We start from the raw sequence: 18,313 nt of genomic DNA, 5'->3' as shown, positions 1-18,313 counted from the left end.
GTGGTGAACCGTGTTCTCTGAACAAAACCAGGAAGCTTTCAGTTTTTATCGTGCGTACTAAGTCGAGGGAAGGACTTCGGATTCTGATAAAAATACCTCTCTATTCCCAAGGCCCAGCGTGCTACAAATAGGACCCTTCCCAGTATCCCAAGGAGAGCAGGGACATGGGCAGCTGGGGTTTTAGGGACTTTCTGGGCTGCGGGGCCACTGCATGGCTGGGCAGCCCCAGGATCAGGCACTATACGGGCCACCTGGCAGGGTGGGGGGAGGGCGAAGTCCCAGCATGCAGGCATACAGGTGGAACTGCCTAGAAATGAGTCTCTGCACTCCAAAGCCACAGAAATCAATGTACCCCTGAGGAAGGGAAGAGCTAAGAGCTGCAACAACCCTCCCACAACCCAAAGCCCCTGGGATTCAGGTTTGGGAAGAAAAGGAAAATATCCCAAATATGTCATTTAGGGAAAGAGCTGCTGACCGCATCCCGCCCGGCTTTTCTCAAGATCCAGGATGTGGGTTCAATCCCCTTCCTTGGGCAGTGGGGGGGGGGGGGGGGGGGGGGGGGGGGGGGAGCGGCCAGTACGAGGACCCTGGGCACAGGCCTGGGGGACGCGCCCTCACAAATCAACCCAGATTGTGGAGAACTTGTCCCGGCCCAAGGCCAAGTTCACACCCTCAACTCTGTGCTGACCTAGGGTGGAAGTTCACGCAAGTCCAGCAGACCCCGCCGGGGTGCAGCCCTGCCCCTCTCACACCAGTGGCCCCGACTGGAGCTTCAGCTCTGAGGCTTCCTCATTTTCTGGAAGCCTCACGGTAGCAAGAAACCTGCTGAGCAGATCGGATTCCGCACCGGCCACCCAGAACACAGCCACCGCCACTTCCTCTCGCCCCTGGTCGCGAAGGCCTTCCCGGCACCAAGGCCCCACTGGCCGCTGACAGGATTCCCAGATGGCAGAAGGCAGGTCCCAGGGAACAAGGCAGTTACCGTTTCCTTGTCCAGCAACAAAGGCTCCAACCGTTTCGCAACACTAATTCCCAAACACTGGAGAATAAAAGCTTAACAAAGTCAATAGCCGAAGCTTCTGAGGTCTGGCCTACAGCAGCGTTATCTGTATTCCTATGACTCAGGAGGGAAGCTGGCACCTTCCATGGAAAGGCTTTGCTGTAAAGGTCACAAATTCACGAGCCCACAGCACCGCCCTGGTCTCCCGCACAGGCACAGCGCTGGCGCTCTCCGAAGCCCAGCAGCACTGCCACAGGCAGGCCCAGAGTCCCACGAGAGCACCAGGGAAAGCTCAGGAACTTTCTGTTTTCCTCTGAATGTAAAATGAAATATTACACCACAGAAGGAGGGCCAAGACAGCTGCTGACTCTTTGGGAACCACCCTGCGACCTGCCCCGGTGAGGAAACCAGGTTCTCCCCACTGCTGCTTCGGGCCCGAGCCGGCCGGCAGCACGGGGCCCAGGGTCTCCAACCCCAGCTCAGGACAAAGGGCTGCTCTCCCCACTTCCAAGGGGGTCTTCCAAGGGAAGCAGGAGGATCCTCGATGGGCCACCTGTTCCCGATGGCCAGCATACCCCGTGCCGAACCACCAGAGCACGCCCCACCCCCCATGCTCAGGACAACGCTGGCCTCTCATCTCGGACAGAGGAACAGAAGCCCTGTCCCAGCTGCGAGCACGAGGAAAATAGCACAATGGTTCCAAGACGCCGAAAGTCCCCGAGGAAAAGGGGGCCTGTTCGGCCAATCGCCATCCCCCTGCCAGGGGGAGGGAGCTGAGGCAGCCAAGGGTTTCTGCTGGGTCCCACACATCGCCCACCTCCAGACCCTGCAAACACACCACGAGGGAACCCCGCTGCTGGCTGGCACACTTCCAGACCCTCCCCATCACCTCCTGCGCCTTCAATCCCAAGCCAGAGCACCACCAAAGGAAACCACCGGGGAGTGAGACGGAACCCAGGTGATCGGTGCACAGGGACGCTAGGGCATATGAACCTAGGAGAAGGACTGTCCAAGCCCTGGCAATGACTCAGTTCGCCACGAAGCCCCTCTGCACTGGCACTCAGGGCTCCTTCCGAGGTCTGCCTCTTCTCTGCGTCGCCTGGCAGAGACACTGGCTCCCGGAGTACCCTTCCTGCCTGCGTGGCAAGCCTTCCTGCTGAGGCTGCTCACCAGAGGCCCCGGGGCCCGAGTGAGCCCGGCTCCTCCCCCTGGTGGCCCTTCACACGGACGTGCGTTCTTACGAGAGGCTGGGGACCACAACGGATTCCTAATCTGCGTCCATGTCCCGGTGAGAAAACAACGCTCTCCTCCCGCACTGAAAGGACCCCCCCGGGGCTGTGGGGTTAGGGGCCCCTCGGGGGAGCGGCCACATCTCAGGGCGGCCCCGCAGCAGGTTTCTCTCGGGACCGCCACCAGCAGACTGGGAGGACTCGCTTCTTCCTCACGCGGGAGGCGATGGCGGAGACGGCTCTCGGGGGACCCGGTGAGGTGAGCAGGGCCGAGCACCCAGCTACCCACCCCTCACCCCAGGAAATCCCACTCGTCCCAACCAACCTGGTGAAGCTGCTGCTGCAGGGCCCGGCTCTCCGTCACTATGGCGATCTGGGCCTCCAGGTCCCGGTGAACTGACCTGTACCCAAAATTAGGAGAGCCAATCAACGTGAGGCAGGGCAGGCTGCTCCCTGCCAGGTACAGCCAGAGGCCTGCAGGGAAAAGGAAACGTGCAGACAGGAAATGAGCATCTGCTGAGAGCCTCTCCATGCTTCGCTTCGTTCAACCTAAGGGAAAAGCGGCCCTGCCGGGAAGGAGCGGTCGGGCAGGACGTGCTCTCCGCCCGGGCGCTGTCAGGAGGGCACGGACCCCCGGCGTTCCCAGGAGGCCGCCTCCTCCTCTCTTGCCCAAGCACGGCGAGAAGCGGGCTCTCCAGGGAACCCCGGAGGCCGCTGCTCAGGTTCCGCTCTCACGGCCCCGTGCGGCAGCCCCTCCCGGAGACCTCAGGGTCCCTAGGCCCCCCTCCGAACTGCCTCAGCCACATCTTGGCCACTGAGACGCGGAATCCACCCTGGCCAGAGGCTCCACGGTCCCGCCACGAGCACTGAGGGGACGAGGTAAGTGCGCCAGAGTCCAGTCCGTACCTGCTTCTCGGGAAAGACACCCCCCTGTGCTAAGAAGGTGGGCGAGGGAACGGCAGTTCGTCCACCCAAGCCCGCAGGCGTGGGGCTGTCCCACGGGTGTGACAGAGGCTCTTGGTAAGCACAGGTTACTCCGTTCTGCACCCCTTCCCACCTAGGGACACGCGATTCCCCGACTCAGGCTGCCGACACACCACGCCCAAAGGGACACCAGAAGTGAGTGCCTGCTGGGGACCCGGGGACATCCAACCAGACAGGCAAAGCCCACGAGAGGCCAGCGGAGGAGAGAACCCAAGAGGCACCGTAAGCTTCCATCCCACCCCAGAGAACGCTGTTCCCCCTATCTTGCCAGGAGATGAGCCAGCCGACGGCACAGCCAGAGAAAAGGCCGGGCACAGGATGAGGCGATGGGGGGTACAGGGTCCTGCCTCATCAGACAACAGGCAGGTCTCCCACTGTGTCCTCCCATCCCGAGTCCCAAGGCCTGCCTGGACGGCCCAGTGCCCATCACAACTACTTCTGAAAAGACTGTCCCAAACCTGACCTCCCCGGGACATCTACTGCCCTAGACTTCCTTCCTCCTATGCGACCCCAGACCTGGGTCTGGCCCCCGTCTTTTCCTGCACGTTACACCCAGGACGCTCAGCCCAGAAAACCCAGCCCGACATCCGGTGCCCAAGTTGGCCGCGGCTCCCCCGCAGGGTTCCCCTGCTCAGGGCCAGCCTCCTCACACCCTCCCACCGCCGCTGGTCCCTCCTCTGCCAACACGGCCCTTTCAAAGGGCCCTCGGGCGCGTATGACCATCGTGAGCGAATCAACGACGTACTACACGCCAAGGAGCCTAAAATAGAAGGCCATTTCCTAATTCTCACTCAGAGCAAGAGCATTTCCAAGAATATCTTGGGTAAGAGATGACGGTGCTCTGCTGCCTGTTCCTGTAATGTGCTCGACCCTCCCCCCCGCCCCCCCACACACAGGGGCCACATCAAAGCTGCTCGCCTGCCTGTATCGCTCAGGCAACTGCACCGTCCCATGGGGCCACTGCCGCACCGGCAACCACTCGGCTCCCCTTATCTCGTGTCAAGAGACCACAGGGTGGGCCAGATGCCCAGCGAGGTCCACTGGAATGGCTGCGCCTCGGCCACTGCAGTTCTGGCTCTCTGCCTACGCCAGGCTCCGCCTCTCCTGCCCCTCCTCTCCACGCAGCCTGGAGCTGGGGGGACAGGGCCAGGGACAGAGGAAAGGCCACCTGCCATTGCTGTTCCAACTCTTGTGATGGGCTCAGAAAGACTGAAAGGCACCGGGGCTGCTGAGTGCCGCCCATCCAGCTGGCTCTCCCAAGCCCACTCTGATGGGACAGGGCCAGTGAGCGGTAGGGAGGCCCGACCCCAGCTAAGGCTGATGTGAATCACACCATCCTGAGTGTGTCCATCCAAGGCTCCTTGGAAGGAGCCCGGCGGGGAAGGCCGACAGGACCCGGTCCTGTGTGTACTTTTTATTCCTGAAATCTGCCTAAACGTAGACGGCTTCCTCCTGAGGCAACCTAGGGGCCAGCCACGGGAGGTGGGCGGCCCATCCCCGGCCCCCTCCGACAGCTCCTTGTGCCCGCCACCGCTCCCCAGACTGCTTTCACTACCGGCCCTGAAGAGCTTCCGTAGACCCGTTTTTCCTAATCACCAACCCCGAAAGCTCTCTTGTTCTCTGATGAAGGGGAGCACGCAGCCTGTGACCGCCCCACCACCTTCCTCTGTAGGCCCACGTGGACCACGATCTTTCTCCACCCGAAGGACGTAAAGACCACAGATGGCGAGGCCCCGCTGTACCCGTGCCCCAGGGGCTCGGGACGCAGCCCCAGGAACAGCCAGCCCCTCTGGGTGCAAAGCTCCACAAGGCGGATGTCTCACCCCTGGGCCAGGCCCCCAGGACAGTGGGAAACTTTCATTCGGGTAGGAGCTACAGCGGGTGCATCCCTGCTCCGGGCCTGAGCACACGGGGGGGGGGGGGGGGGGGGGGGGGGAGGGGAGGGGCGGGGGCTCAGGGCACTTCCCAGCAGGGCCATGGGCCTGTTATCAAGGCCGGGGCCTGACCTTTGTGGTAAACACCAATCACTCTACGACCTACCACACTCTGCAGCCGAAGGGACCACACTGACAGCACAGAGGGGACTGGCTGGGGACGGTCATCAGGCCCTGAGAGAGCATCCTGGGGGGGGGGACGCAGATGACTGGACCGAGACCCAAGGCTACGCTGGCTCTAGGCTCTAGAAGGAGAACCCCTACTCCCCCCACCCCCCACCGCCCCTGGGGCCACCTCTGCTGCTCTGCCTGAACCTCCAGTCCCTTCAGCACGCGGTCCCAGCATCGTGCCACGGAGTAAACCTGGTGACTTGATGGCTCCCAAGGTGCTCACTCACCGGGCCTCTGGGCCTTCCTGATGGGCCCCGGCCACCTGCCAGCCTCACTGCCCCCCAAGGCCGCCCCCCTCACTCGTCATGCCTCTCGAGGTCTCGGGGCTTCACACTCCTGCTCCCTCCGCCCGGACCCTTGGGCCGGGGACTGCGTTCAGTGTCCCGTCCACAGAGAGGCCTTCCCGCCACCCCCATTTAACAGATCTGTTCCCTCCCCTTGCTCTGGTCTTCTCCATAACCCTCTCCACCACTGGACATTGTATCTGAATAGAGTCATCGGCCCATTATTTGTTTCCTATTAAACCAGACATCCTGAGAAGACAGGGGCTTTGTCTTGTCCCCAGTGACTTATTCCCAACCCTCAAATGCTGCCTGGCACACAGCAGACACTCAATAAATATTTGTTTAAACAAATGAGGCTAAAAGTGCATCTTCTGACACATGATGATGAAGTACAAAAAGCTCTGAGTTCCAAAGCGAGAGCTCAGGAACGCTTCTATCACTCCAAGGAAACATTTTTTTTCATCTCTTTTTTACATTTATTTATTTTTGAGAAACAGAGTGAGACAAAGCGTGAGCGGGGCAGGGGCAGAGAGAGAAGGAGACACAGAACCTGAAGCAGGCTCCAGGCTCTGAGCAAGCGGTCAGCACAGAGCCCGATGTGGGGCTCGAACCCACGAACTGTGAGATCATGACCTGAGCCGAACTCGGACGCTCAACCGACTGAGCCACCCAGGCGCCCCAAAAAACTTTCACTTATGCACCCCTCCTTCATCTCTGCCACAGTATTTGGCAATAAATTTCAGAGGCTCTCAGACCCGTATAAAAATAACAGGGAACAGGAGACATCACAGCCTTGCGCTCAGAGGAATAAGCACCCGCCTGTTACACTCCGGGCCACAAAGAGGCTGTCTGCCCTGGTGTGCACCTGCCGGCGCCCAGGTGAGACACACGTGCCCTGGGCACACAGGGCGCGGCCGCCCAGCCTGCACTGCAAGCTCACCTTTGGGCACTAGGCCAACCAGCAGCCTATCGGGAAAGCAGTAAAAATAGTGACAATTCTCACAATCATTAACAGATTCCTCTGTCAGCAGGAGCCAGAAATCTCTTAATCCCACGGCCCTGCCCCGCCCTAGCCACACACCATGCTCTCAGTGCTAGGATACCACACCCAGATGAAATCGAAGCCAACACCTCAAAACTCATTTTCTGATCCTGCCCCTGAAACGTCCTCCAGCGTGGACGTGGCCCCTGCCCAACGGGGCTGCGGCGAAGCCGCGTGCCTGTTGCTCCAGCCAGAAGCCCCACAATGGGACAGCAGATCAGGCCACTCCCCTGCTGGAAGCGGGAGAGGTGAGAAGCAGGCCACACACACACACACACACACACACACACACACACACACATGGCACCCTCGCTCAAGCACCCCTGAGGCTGCTGCCCCTCCAAGACCTCAAGAGGTTAGCTTGGTGGCACGGCATGTGGCCGATACGGTGCCGACGACCGCCAAGAAGGCCACTCTGCACCTGGCCCCTGTACCCCACTCTCCACCAGGATCCGGTTTCAAAGGGGAATCCCTGTAGCAGCCGACGTGTCCTTCAGTAGGTGGGTGGAGAAATAAACTGTGGTCCATCCAGGCAACGGAACGTTACTTAGCACTAAACGCCAAGAGCTATGAAGCCACGAAAAGACGTCGGGTTTACGAACCTTAAACGCACCTCGCTAAGTGAAAGAAGCCAGTCTGAAAAAGCCACGGGCTGTGTGATTCCAACTGTATGACATTCTGGAAAAGGTGAAAACATGGAAACAGCGAAAGGACCAGCGGCTGCCAGGATTTGGGGGGAAATGGGAGGGACGGACAGGAAGCACGGAGGGTGTTTAGGGCAGTGAAACCGTCCGTATAATACAGTGACAATGGGCACATGTCCTCCTCCGTGGGAACTCATGAATGCACAAGATGAGCCTCGATATACAGCGTGGACCCTGGGTGATACCACGTGTCGACGTCAGCTGATCGGTGAGAATGATTGTGCCTTTCTGGTGCCGGATGCTGACGGGAGGGGGGAGGCTGTGCGTAGGGGGAGGGGGGCGGGGTAAGGGCAATCTCTGTGCCTTCCTCTCAATTTTGCTCTGAACCCAAACCGCTCTAAAAAAAAACAATTAAGTCTCCTGGAAGTAAATACATGAAATAAGAGTATAAATTGTCACTTAAAAGGGAAAAAATAATTACTTAAGCCGTGAAGGGCCACACTGGGCACTAATGCCCACGCAGTAAACCAGAGCAGGTATGGAAAGAAGAAATGTGGCTGGACGCCCAGCGCCTCTTCAGGTGAGCCGCCGGCAGCACTCGTGGTGTATCCTGCTCGCGGAACCTCACCCAGGCTTCCAGACTCCAAGTCTGGGGCCTCCCCAGCAGATCACACGCACACAGGGGCCTCCTCAGCATTCCGAAGAGGTGGCCTTTGCAAAACCCCGAAGAACACTAGACAAACACGTGGCAAAACTCTCTGGGGTATGTGCCTTCAAACAGTGGAAGGTTTCTCTGGTACTTTGAGGCAATGTGAAAATGGGGTAGAAGGGCACCCGGGGGCTCAGTCGGTTGAGCGGCCGACTCTTGATTTCAGCTCAGGTCGTGATCCCGGGGTCGTGAGACCCAGCCCTGGGTCAGGCTCCTCAGTGAGCACGGAACCTGCTGGGGATTCTGGCTCTCTCTCCCTCTGCCCCTCCCCTGCACACTCTCTCCCTCTCTCCAAAATAAAAAAATAAAAATAGATAAATAGATAAAACACAATAAAAAAATTTTTTAAGCGATCTATGCTCCAGTCTGCTACGGGATCAGCCAAGCATGCCAGTGAAACACGCCTCTACTCAGGAGCCCACCGACCAGAACAGTGCTGTTTCCACAGCTACCTTGCTCCGTCTCTCCAAAGACGCCTCTGAACCACCGCTTGACATCCTCACGCTTGATAGGCAGGAGAAGACTGAAGGACGCCCCTCAGCCCTTGGAACTCCCTGCCATTCCCTGGCACCTGCTGACCGGTGCAGTCACTTCCACGAGGAGGATGCCACCTCTCCCCCTCCCCCCCCCCCCACCTGTTAGCTTCCAGCAGGCAGGGACCACGCAGACTGGTCCTGCATCGTCACACTCATGAGGCCACCGGTAGGTTCAACGCAGAGCCCCTCCCTGCCCGACTCCTAGGGGGCATGGCGCTGTTGGACCCACAAGGATATGCACGCGGCGAACGTGGGGTCCAGCCCCCTCTCCTCACCAAGGGCTTCTGGGAGCATGAGGAGTCGAGATCAGCCAGGCCCGTCCCGCGGGGGCCTGGATAAGGCCATCAGGGTACCGGCTACTCAGCCATCGACAGGAACGAACAGACGCTCCACTTGTCCCCGGGCACAGGCCTGGCCGAGAGCAGACAGCAAACCCAGCCCTCTCCCCCACCCGCACCTGGGCTGCCTGCTCCTCTCGGAGGCCGCTTCGGGGAGAGTGAGCATCCAGGGATGAGCCAGAAAAGGGGGCTGACTTAGGACCCCCGGCCAGTACCGATCACAGTCACAGGAGAGGATCTTGGGCTCTCCAACACGGAGGGATCTCTGACCCCTGGCTCCTCCTCACGGGCCCATCCCCCATTCCGTTTCTCACACACGTGCCCTGGGATCCCCGCCTTCCCCACTAACCCAGTGCTCCCAGGAGTGCAGGGCCCCACCCGAGGCGGGGGGCAGGAACATGCCAGTCCGGGAAAAGGCGAGACGCACTGGAAAAGCCGGTTGGGTGTTTCTGTTTCAACGGTAACCGGGGAGTCGCTGCACGTTTATCAGCGCGGCTTCAGGGAAATAACCCCCAGCCAGGTCACAACTGTCAGGCCAGGCTGAGCTGGGAGCCCTGAATGCCAAGGGACCTCCTCGCTGATCTCACCACGGGACAGACCGGGAGCGGGCGCCGTCTGGGCGGACCCCACACAGCTCCCCAGGTACTCGCGTCCTCTCGGAAAAACAAAGCTTCTCCCGCCGTCCAGCTGTCCGTCTTCGATACCCCACACCGAGGCACCGTTGTTATTCTCAGAAGTAACGAAACCAACCCTGAGATACTTCCCACACCCTCGCTGGCTTAGCCCCACCTGTGCGGCTCAGCCCACCAGCGCCAGCACTCGGGGACAGTTCACTTCCACACCCAGAGCCTCCGAGCAGGAAGCAGGAACCACCCTCGAGGCCAGAAGCTTCACCCTTCTGAGCTGTGACAGTGATTCTTGAGGCATCAGAAACTGGAGAGGTTTTTTTTTTTGAATGCCATATTGGATTCGTCCCCGAGAGAGCTGGATGCAGGTCTAGGGCAACCTGGGCGTCAGTATTTATCAAGTACCCACGGGTGAAGAGCACCGATGTAACAGAAAAAGAGTCCCACCCAATGATCCCCAAGGGACCTCAAATCTAAACAACACAGACAAGCGGCCGTGGCTGTCTGCAGCCCGGACTCCCAGTCCGGGACCAGAGGTCAAGGTACCGCCGTCTGCTCCCTCCTCGACCAGCCCTTGAGCAAGACTCCAGGGCCAGCATGAGAGCACAAGGGGCCTCCGGACCACCAAAGAGAAGCCAGAAAAGCCACGTCCGTCACTCGTGGCCGAGGGCTCTCTGCGCCAGTCACTCTTCCTTCAAACACAGGACTATGACCCGTGGAGCATGGGAAGGAGTGACTACACGTGAGGCAGGTGCCCTCGAGGCATCAAGCAGCAGCAGGGACAATCCCTCTGCGGAGCACACGGTTTTAAACCCGTTGATCCCCGTCTCAGACCACATTCCTGGGATTACGGCACGTGTGGGCTGCCCCGGCAATGCACACCCATGCCTGCGGGGGACCATAACCCACATACGATTCAGACCACGGCCCACGTGGGGGCAGCGCTGTGCGGCTAAAAACGGAAAGGACGGGGCCTCGATCTTCACAGCTATGAAAAAAAGAGGAAGATTCACACAGAGGAAAACGAACCGCAGGGGCGAGGCAAAGACTGAAAACCGGGCTGTTTAATGCCAAAAAAATAATGCCTCACGAACCCTCCGTCCCCAAGGGCACGGCCAACGCGGGAAAACTCCGATGACCAAGAGAAGGCGACATCACACACCTCTTCGCCCATCTGAGAAGTTACGCGTACGCTTTCTAAAAGAGCCGCCCCAGCCACGGGAGGTTTAACTTCCGGGCGCAAAAAGGGAGAATCCGGCGCAACCGAAACGCACTCAGACACGAGGCCGCGGCACGGGCGCCCCGGCGGCTGGGAGCACAGGACAGGAGGAGGGCCGAGCGCTGGCAAACGGGCGAGCCCCGCCGCCGCCGCGTACCTTTGGCGTGGAACGTCCAGCCCCTCCGCCAGTACTCCTGCAGCCGCACCCGCTCCTGCTGCCCCAGGCTGCACACCTCGCCGTAGAACTGCCGCTCGATGTGCACGTAGGCGGCCGGGATGGCACCCGCCACCCCCTTGGCCCCGAAGAAGCCGTTCACCTCCGGGGAGGCCAGCAGGATCTGGTACTCGGCCCGCGTGCCCAAGACCAGGTCCATGTAGGCCTGGGTCAGGTTGAAGTAGCCAGTGGTGAGGTAGACCTTGGCGCCTCGCTCGGCCTCCGTCAGCAGGGTCTCGGTGACGATCTCGTCAATCTGGATCTCAAAGGGCTTCATCTGGATCAGTGGGTAAATCCAGGTGTCGGGGGCCGGCCTCCGGTCACCAGCAGCTGCCGCGTCCTCCTGGGTCAAGAGGGAGTCGCCGTGGAAGGTCTGGGCGTGCAGCACTTGCTGGCGGGCCTTGGCTGAGTTGATCACATCCATAACCCTCTTGTTGGCCGCCCTGCAGTATGCGGCCCGGTCACCTGCAGGGACACAGGGAGGGAGGAAAGCGGAGGCTCTGGACTCCTGCCTGGCACGGGGACGCGGCACGAGACAGGCAAGCGCAGATGCCCCAACCGACCATCTAGCGACACACTCCCGTGGAGCGCAGGCAGCAGGCCGCAAGCAAGGCTCCCCCGTGGACAGAAACGTCCGAGGAGAGCCCACACAGCCTGCGCCAGGGGACGTAAAAGGCCTCTGTCAGTTCCACGTACTCGAAGTTCAAAAACAGACCAGACTACTTGAGGGGGACAGAGACGAGGGGAGCGGGACCTTGGGATGTGGTGCCTGGGAAGGGCCTGTGACGCACACGCTCCCGACCCGCACGCCGGGGGCTGGCGCTCAGCATGCAGGCTGCACCTGAGCGAGAGCGTTTAACAAAGGCGCGTGTGGGTGTGCGAACCACAGAGCGTGGGCACAACTGCGGGCCGAGCGAGCTCCACACGGTGGGAGCGGGGCCCTCGAGGTACAGCGTAGGGACAGACAGGCTCGGGGCCCCGCGTGTCTACACGAGACACTGGTGGCGAGCGGCCGTCTGGACACACCGGACAGACGAGAGAGGACCATAAACGCTATCGGAAGGTGAACATTAACGAGTCAGCATCCGACCTGAGCAGTCGGGGTGAGACCACAAGCCCAGCAGGAGCAGGGAGAGAATGAAGAACAGGAGGGAAGAGAACAGGACACTGAGTGTCAGTGCTGTGCAAAGCCGGCCCTCTGGGGAGATGAGGCGACAGCAGGCCCCAGGCAACACTGAGCCAAGCGTCCGAGAGGAACGGACCAGGACGGCCGTCCCGGTCCTTATTTGCTCCCACGCCTGGGCGCCTTGGGGGGTGGGCTCCGGGACAAGAAGGGGTGCTCTGTGCAAACCGTGTCACGGTGACAGCAGCACCCACAAGGGAGGAGGTGCCACCCACCACAGGAGGTCTCAGGCTGTCCTTCTGAGTGTCGTGAGTGTCCCCTGCATCCCTCCGAGCCACTGTGGTCCCCAGAGCACATCTGTGCAGGCCCGGCCGCCCCCACCTGCCCCCTTTGCGTGTTGACTCATCCTTCCCAGAACGCAGGGCCCTCTTCTCTGCATATTCATGCCTGGCCTGTAAAGTCAGACCAGGGGTCAGCCGATGTTTCCTGTATGGGCCAGATAGCTGAGTATTTCAGGCTCTGTGAGCCAAAGGGCAAAACTGAGGATAACACGTAGGTATTCGTATGACAAGAGAGAAAACAAATTTCCAGAATTTTTTTTTATTGATGAAAATGGAAAATACCATAGTAATAACTGAGCGTCCAGGCCGGCAGCAGGCAGGGCAGGCACCCGGCTCACAGACTAGCGCCCTGGACAGGGGCTCTTGTCCTTATACGGTCAGCGCTTACCCCTCCCCACACTGCTGACACTGTTGCAAATTCAGCAGCAGGCCTTCCCAAAGGCCACCAGGAAGCCACAGGAATCACAGGAATGCAAATGCCCCCAGAACGCTAGCTGCCAGGGTTTGCCTGTCTCCAGGGAGCAGAGCTGAGGGCTCTCCCATTTCACTTTCCAGGCAGGAGGCCACAGGCCTCCGCGGAGCTGAGAGCCACAGAGCCTCTCGCTCCCCGCTGGGGAACTGGCCCTGGGGAGGGCTGCTTCCTGTAAGCGCAGGCCAGACCCCTGGTCCCCTCCCCCAGGCACCGGCTGAAGCCCGCCCTCCCGCCTTCCCTGGACCCACAGAGCAGCACCGATGGCCCGTGAGTCACCTCTGGCGGCAGAGACACAAGCAGAACGAGGCTCTGCCACCCAAGGGTCGCCAGCCCGCAGCCAGGCCGCCAGAGGCGTGCTCGCCACAGCCGGCGGCCCCGCCCGCCAGCTCAGGAGGGCAGCGGAGCCCAGGACCCTACCTTTGTAAGGATGCACCATCCCTTCCACCACCTGCACCGTGTCATCCCCCTGCAACTGCAGGGACACGTCCCCCACCGCATCCACCAGCTCCGTGAAGAAGTCCGCGATCTCGGGGCAGTCCTGTAAGAACACGTAGCGGTCCTGGCGGTTGGTGAAGTAGGAGTCGCTCAGGTTCGCGCTGCAGGGAGGAAAGAAGCAACTGAGGACTCGGGCAGGACCGCGGCGGGTCCCGGGGAACCAGCAGGGACGGGGCAGTGACAAACACGGACGAGGACCCCACGGCAGAGACCGAGTAACCAGCAGCTCCCCTGAGCGTGAGGGGACACAAAGGAGGGGGCCGCGGAGCCCCGCCCCTCAGAGTTGGCAATCAGCTGAGAGGAGAACGCCACTTATAAAGCCAACTACCCCTCGGGGCTCGTCACCAACGCCCGGGCTTTAGAATCAGAAGATGTGGACCCGCCATTCTGGCTTTTTCTTCCTGTGTCACTGGTCTAGTCTCCCGTGGATACAGCGAGGAGAGCACGACGCGGGTCTCCGCGGGGGTCACAGCGACAGCACGCACAGGGCGCAGGGCAGGGCCTGGCAGCCACCAAGCGCTCTGCAAGCCGCGGCCCCCTCCCGACGGCCCTTGGCGGGCCTCCCGCTGCCACAGCAGACGCGCTGCCGCGGAAGACACTGACACGGTGTGACGACTAGACCAGAAACGTACGACCACGAAGACGGGTCCTCCCTTCTCTGCGTTCTGCACACCTCTGCCCTGGACGGTATCAAGGGGAGGTCCCGGACAGAAGGCAGCAAACTAACCCGCTCAAGATGACGTTGTTGTCAAAGAGGTACACCTTAATGTGCTGCAGGCCGATAGTCTCATTGAAGCGCTCGGGGATCAGGAGCCGGAGAAGCCCACGGAGGTTAGGCGTGTGGAAGAGGGAGACGCGAACCTGCTCTGGAAATCTCTGCAGCAGCGGGAGCAGCATCGTACGTGAGTTCTTCCTACCTAAACACGTGGGCAAGGGGAAGGGCGAGGATGGGCGATTCACACCAGGAAAAACACCCCGCCTGCCGGGGGGAACCACCTACCGCCCGTCACAATCGGCCAGAACCCCCGGTGCCATCGCGAGCCCGAGGGGCTCAGACCGAATTCAGCTCTGGACACCACCACGTCTCAGAGCAAGACTGGAGCGGTCGGTGCAGCAGACCTCTGCCATTTGGGCACCCAGCACCCGTTCACCCCACCCCACCCCCGCCCCGGGAACTGTACCCAAGTCCCTCCCAGGGGTACCACCCGCTCCACTCTCAGCATATCTACTCGGCGTAAAGAGGGCTCCACCCACCTGAACCCTCACCCCAGCTCCACGGGAGGGCACCCGGGCCCAGGCGGGGCCGGTCAGCGCGAGACAAGGACAAGATGTCACGGCCAGATGGGCCTGGGGCCGCCAAGGGCCACCGCGTGGAGCCTGAGAATAAAGCCAGCCCAAAGGAAGGAGGGCCAGCAGATGGGTCCTGGTGAACACCCAACCCCCCAAATCAACCTGCCCAGAGCAGGTCAGTCATGGGAGTCAAAAACAGTCTCTTTTTTGCCTAAGTTGTTTTTCCTTGGGCTTCCAGTCACTTGCTACAGAAGGAATGCCGATACTCTGGGCTGTCTTCAAACAGCCTTGCCTCTGCCCAGGACGGGGGAGACGAGAGCATAACTCGTGAAACAGGCTCCAAAAGAGGCAAACTCGGGGCAGGGAACGTGTCAGACCTACCTCTTGAGCCCCGTGTAAAGTCCAAGAGAATGGACACCTTGAGGTCTGAAGGAAACTTTGCTTGGAGTGACTTTTCTAGAGTGCTTTCCAGGCAATCTACCTACCAAGGAGAGAACCCAAAAGAACAAAAGTATAAGATCCCAAAAGATGATTATGTACTAAAAAAAGGATCTACTTTCCAGGTAACGCGCGCCCCCTCCCCGCTACGCCCAGTCCTCTCGGCACACACACACACACACACACACACACACACACACACACGTGCCCCGAGTGCTCAAGAGTCCGTACCACAGAGACCAGTAACAGTAACCAGGCGACGACGCCACCTGGCACCCTTCTCCAGCCGGGCCTTAAGGAAGAGAGGGTCTGTGGGTCAGAGACGCATTGCCCAAGCAGTCTGGACCTTGCCACTCTTGGAAAGGCTAAGAAAGACACCAGTGCTCGCACATTTCAACGGACAATCCCCACCGACACACAGCAAACAGTGCCTACACACGGAGAGCACTTGGTAAATATTTGCTGAGCCGATGAATCCAACACACAACCTGCCCGCTGGCCACTCTCCATGAGCTGGACGTGACAGTCTTCTCCCAGAAGAACAAACAGGCTTCCCAAGCCTGCTGCTAAAAGCATGTCCTGAAGGCAGAGGGAGGCCTCCCTCTCAGAGCGGGAGAGGACAGAGTGGTTCTGACCCGGCGTCCCTCGTCCTCTGCCCCCCATCCCCAGCATTCTTCCCCAGCCCCTAGCTGTGCGTCTCTGGACAGCGATGAACAAGAAAACGCTGTGGGCGCCAGGCCCGTCTCACCGTGTCAGAGTGCAAGGCGTCCTGAAATGAGGATAACAGAACCCCCTCACGCGCGCTCACGTGAAGTCAGCCTACACGCCGTGCCCGCGCACCACACCCCGCGCCGCGTGAACCAGTGGGTTCCGCTCCTTCCCATCTGGCCCACCTCACCGTGGGCGACGGCAGGTCCGGGTGGAACGAGGCTGACCACAGCCCAGGCACCTGACCCCAGCCCGACCTGCACTCCACTCATTTGTCTAGGACAGGGTCAGAAAATCTTTTCTGTAAAGGGCCAGGGAGTAAATACTCTGGGTCTGGTGGGCCAGATGGTCCCTGTCACAACCACCCAGCTCTGCAGTCCCGGCAAGAGAGCAGCCACAGACAACACGTTTGTGAGCGAGCCTGGCCGTGTTCCAACAACGCTTTGTTTATGGACACGGGAATCTGAATTTCACACATTTTTCCTGTGTCACAGATAGCCTCCTCCTTTTCATTTTTCCCCCAATCATTCGAAAACACAAAAACCATTCTCAACCCACAGGCCATACAAAAACAGGCGGCGGGCCAGATGTGGCCTGCTGAGCCCTGGACTGGCAGACACGAGCAGCCCAGGAAGCCCTGTGCAGGGTGAGGAGGACGTGTGAGCAAGGAGGAGCCCTCCCCGCACCCCTCACTGGCCCTCCTAACACACCGGACAACCGGCAGCTGGCGGGGAGGCTTGACCCCAACTTCCCAGGGCCGTGTGGCCGGTGGGGGGGGGGGGGGGGGGGGGGGGAGTCAGAGCGAATCTGCTGCCGTGGGGACCACCCCACCTCAAACCTTACCAGTTCCTGTTCCAGAGGACCCGTCCCCAGGTAGAGAGACGCCATCACGACCCGTCTCTTCGCCACTTTTATCTGGCCCTGAAAGAGGAAAAACAGTTGCTGATCGTTCCCAACAGCCCACTGAGAAAACGTACAAGCCTCCAGGCTGAACTCGCTTACGCCTTACGGTGAGCTACCAAGTAAGGCCCCATGACCCTAATTTAAAATACTCCCCCCGGGGCGCCTGGGTGGCTCAGTCGGTTAAGCATCCGACTTCGGCTCAGGTCACGATCTCGCGGTCCGGGAGTTCGAGCCCCGCGTCGGGCTCTGTGCTGATGGCTCAGAGCCTGGAGCCTGCTTCCGATTCTGTGTCTTCCTCTCTCTCTGCCCCTCCCCCGTTCATGCTCTGTCTCTCTCTGTCCCAAAAAATAAATAAACGTTAAAAAAAAAAATTTTTTTTAATAAATAAATAAATAAATAAATAAATAAATAAATAAAAATACTCCCCCCGAAAGTAAGGCACGGCCTAACTGTACGAGCCACGACCCAGCCATCGAAAGAACGAGGGAGGTCTGTGCCGTGACCTGACAGGGCGCCTGCAACATACCGCTGAGATGAAAGCAAGTTGCTCCCCCACCTACTGCCCGCCCCCGCACACCCTGCTGACACAGGGGCTTCACGACCGCCCCGCCGAGAGCGGTCCCTGCAGAGCAGAGCAGGAGGGCAGCGTGAGCGCCAACCTGCATGCCCCCTCTGCACCTGCATGGTTGACTTTTATAACGAGCACGTACGAATTTCCTCTGCAATGCGGACAGCTCCCTAGGGACGAAGACAGACCAGACCGGCATTCAAAGATGACTGTCACCTCGGTCCTCTCCCTAGACCTGCTCCAGCCCCGGGAACAATGACCCCCTCTGGAGTTCGAAGCACCCTGCCCCAGAGGGGCGTGGCGAGGGCAGAAAGGTCGAGGCATTCCAACAGTCAGGCTCCGTCAGGCTCTCGAAGGAGACAGGAGGGCCAGGCCTCTGGGGAGGCGGCAGGCGGGAAGAGAGAAGCAGGAAGCAGGGCACATGTCTGCTTCCCCACCAAAGAGGGACGCGGCCCCCCCAGCCCCCCAGCCCGCACAGGAGGGCCGCCCTGACTCCAGGAGCAGGCAAACACACCGGCAAGCGGCCTGCAGACAAGGAAAGCACGGAGAATTTTCCCAGCTCGCCACCCCCTCTGTCTGTCTCTGTTTTGTTATTTATGAAGTACTCCCGCGGGCACCGCGGAGAGGCAGACCAACAACTCGGGTACAGGCACCCCGGCTCAGGCAGCAGACCGCCTGCGGGTGCCGCCGCCAGGCCCGTGGGAGCAGCCTCGGCTGTACCGAGGGCTCGGGGCGAGGCAGACGGCAGGCTGCACTCCCCAATCAGGGAACAAGGCCACTCTGTGGGCCCTGGGAAGGGATACATCCCACTCTGCACCACCCGTGCGGGGAGAACTGCCCTCGACTCCACCCAGAAGGCAGGACAGAAGGGCCTCCTCCCGGCCTGCCAGGCCAAGCCCCGGGGCCCTTCCTGTCCTCCGCGGCCCTGCCCGGGCAGGTGCGCAGCCTGGGGATCACCACACGGAGACGCAGCCAGTCATTCACCCAGAGTAGACTAGAACACGAAAACCTGCCTGTGCAGAACCGGTTTCTTCAAGCCAAACAC

The 18,313-nt window shown here is 60.3% G+C and overlaps 1 protein-coding gene across 2 annotated transcripts in view; it reads right to left on the bottom strand.

The window, feature by feature from the left end:
• Nucleotides 1-18,313, bottom strand: part of PGS1 (phosphatidylglycerophosphate synthase 1) — a 31,164-nt gene that overhangs the window by 2,460 nt on the left and 10,391 nt on the right. The window contains exons 3-8 of one of the 2 annotated variants that reach the window (XM_045490954.1): nt 16,641-16,718; nt 15,033-15,132; nt 14,089-14,278; nt 13,284-13,462; nt 10,874-11,395; nt 2,555-2,703 (exon numbers count right to left, since the gene is read on the bottom strand). In XM_045490954.1, the coding sequence (XP_045346910.1) occupies nt 2,555-2,703; nt 10,874-11,395; nt 13,284-13,462; nt 14,089-14,278; nt 15,033-15,132; nt 16,641-16,718 (1,218 nt within the window). The remainder of the gene's footprint in view (nt 1-2,554; nt 2,704-10,873; nt 11,396-13,283; nt 13,463-14,088; nt 14,279-15,032; nt 15,133-16,640; nt 16,719-18,313) is intronic. The other variant, XM_045490955.1, reaches the window with a different exon arrangement.

Source organism: Leopardus geoffroyi, chromosome E1 (assembly GCF_018350155.1).
Source record: "Leopardus geoffroyi isolate Oge1 chromosome E1, O.geoffroyi_Oge1_pat1.0, whole genome shotgun sequence".
Lineage (NCBI taxonomy): Eukaryota > Metazoa > Chordata > Mammalia > Carnivora > Felidae > Leopardus > Leopardus geoffroyi.
The sequence above is the reverse complement of the archived record's forward strand: the minus strand, read 5'-3'. Positions and strand labels throughout refer to the sequence as shown.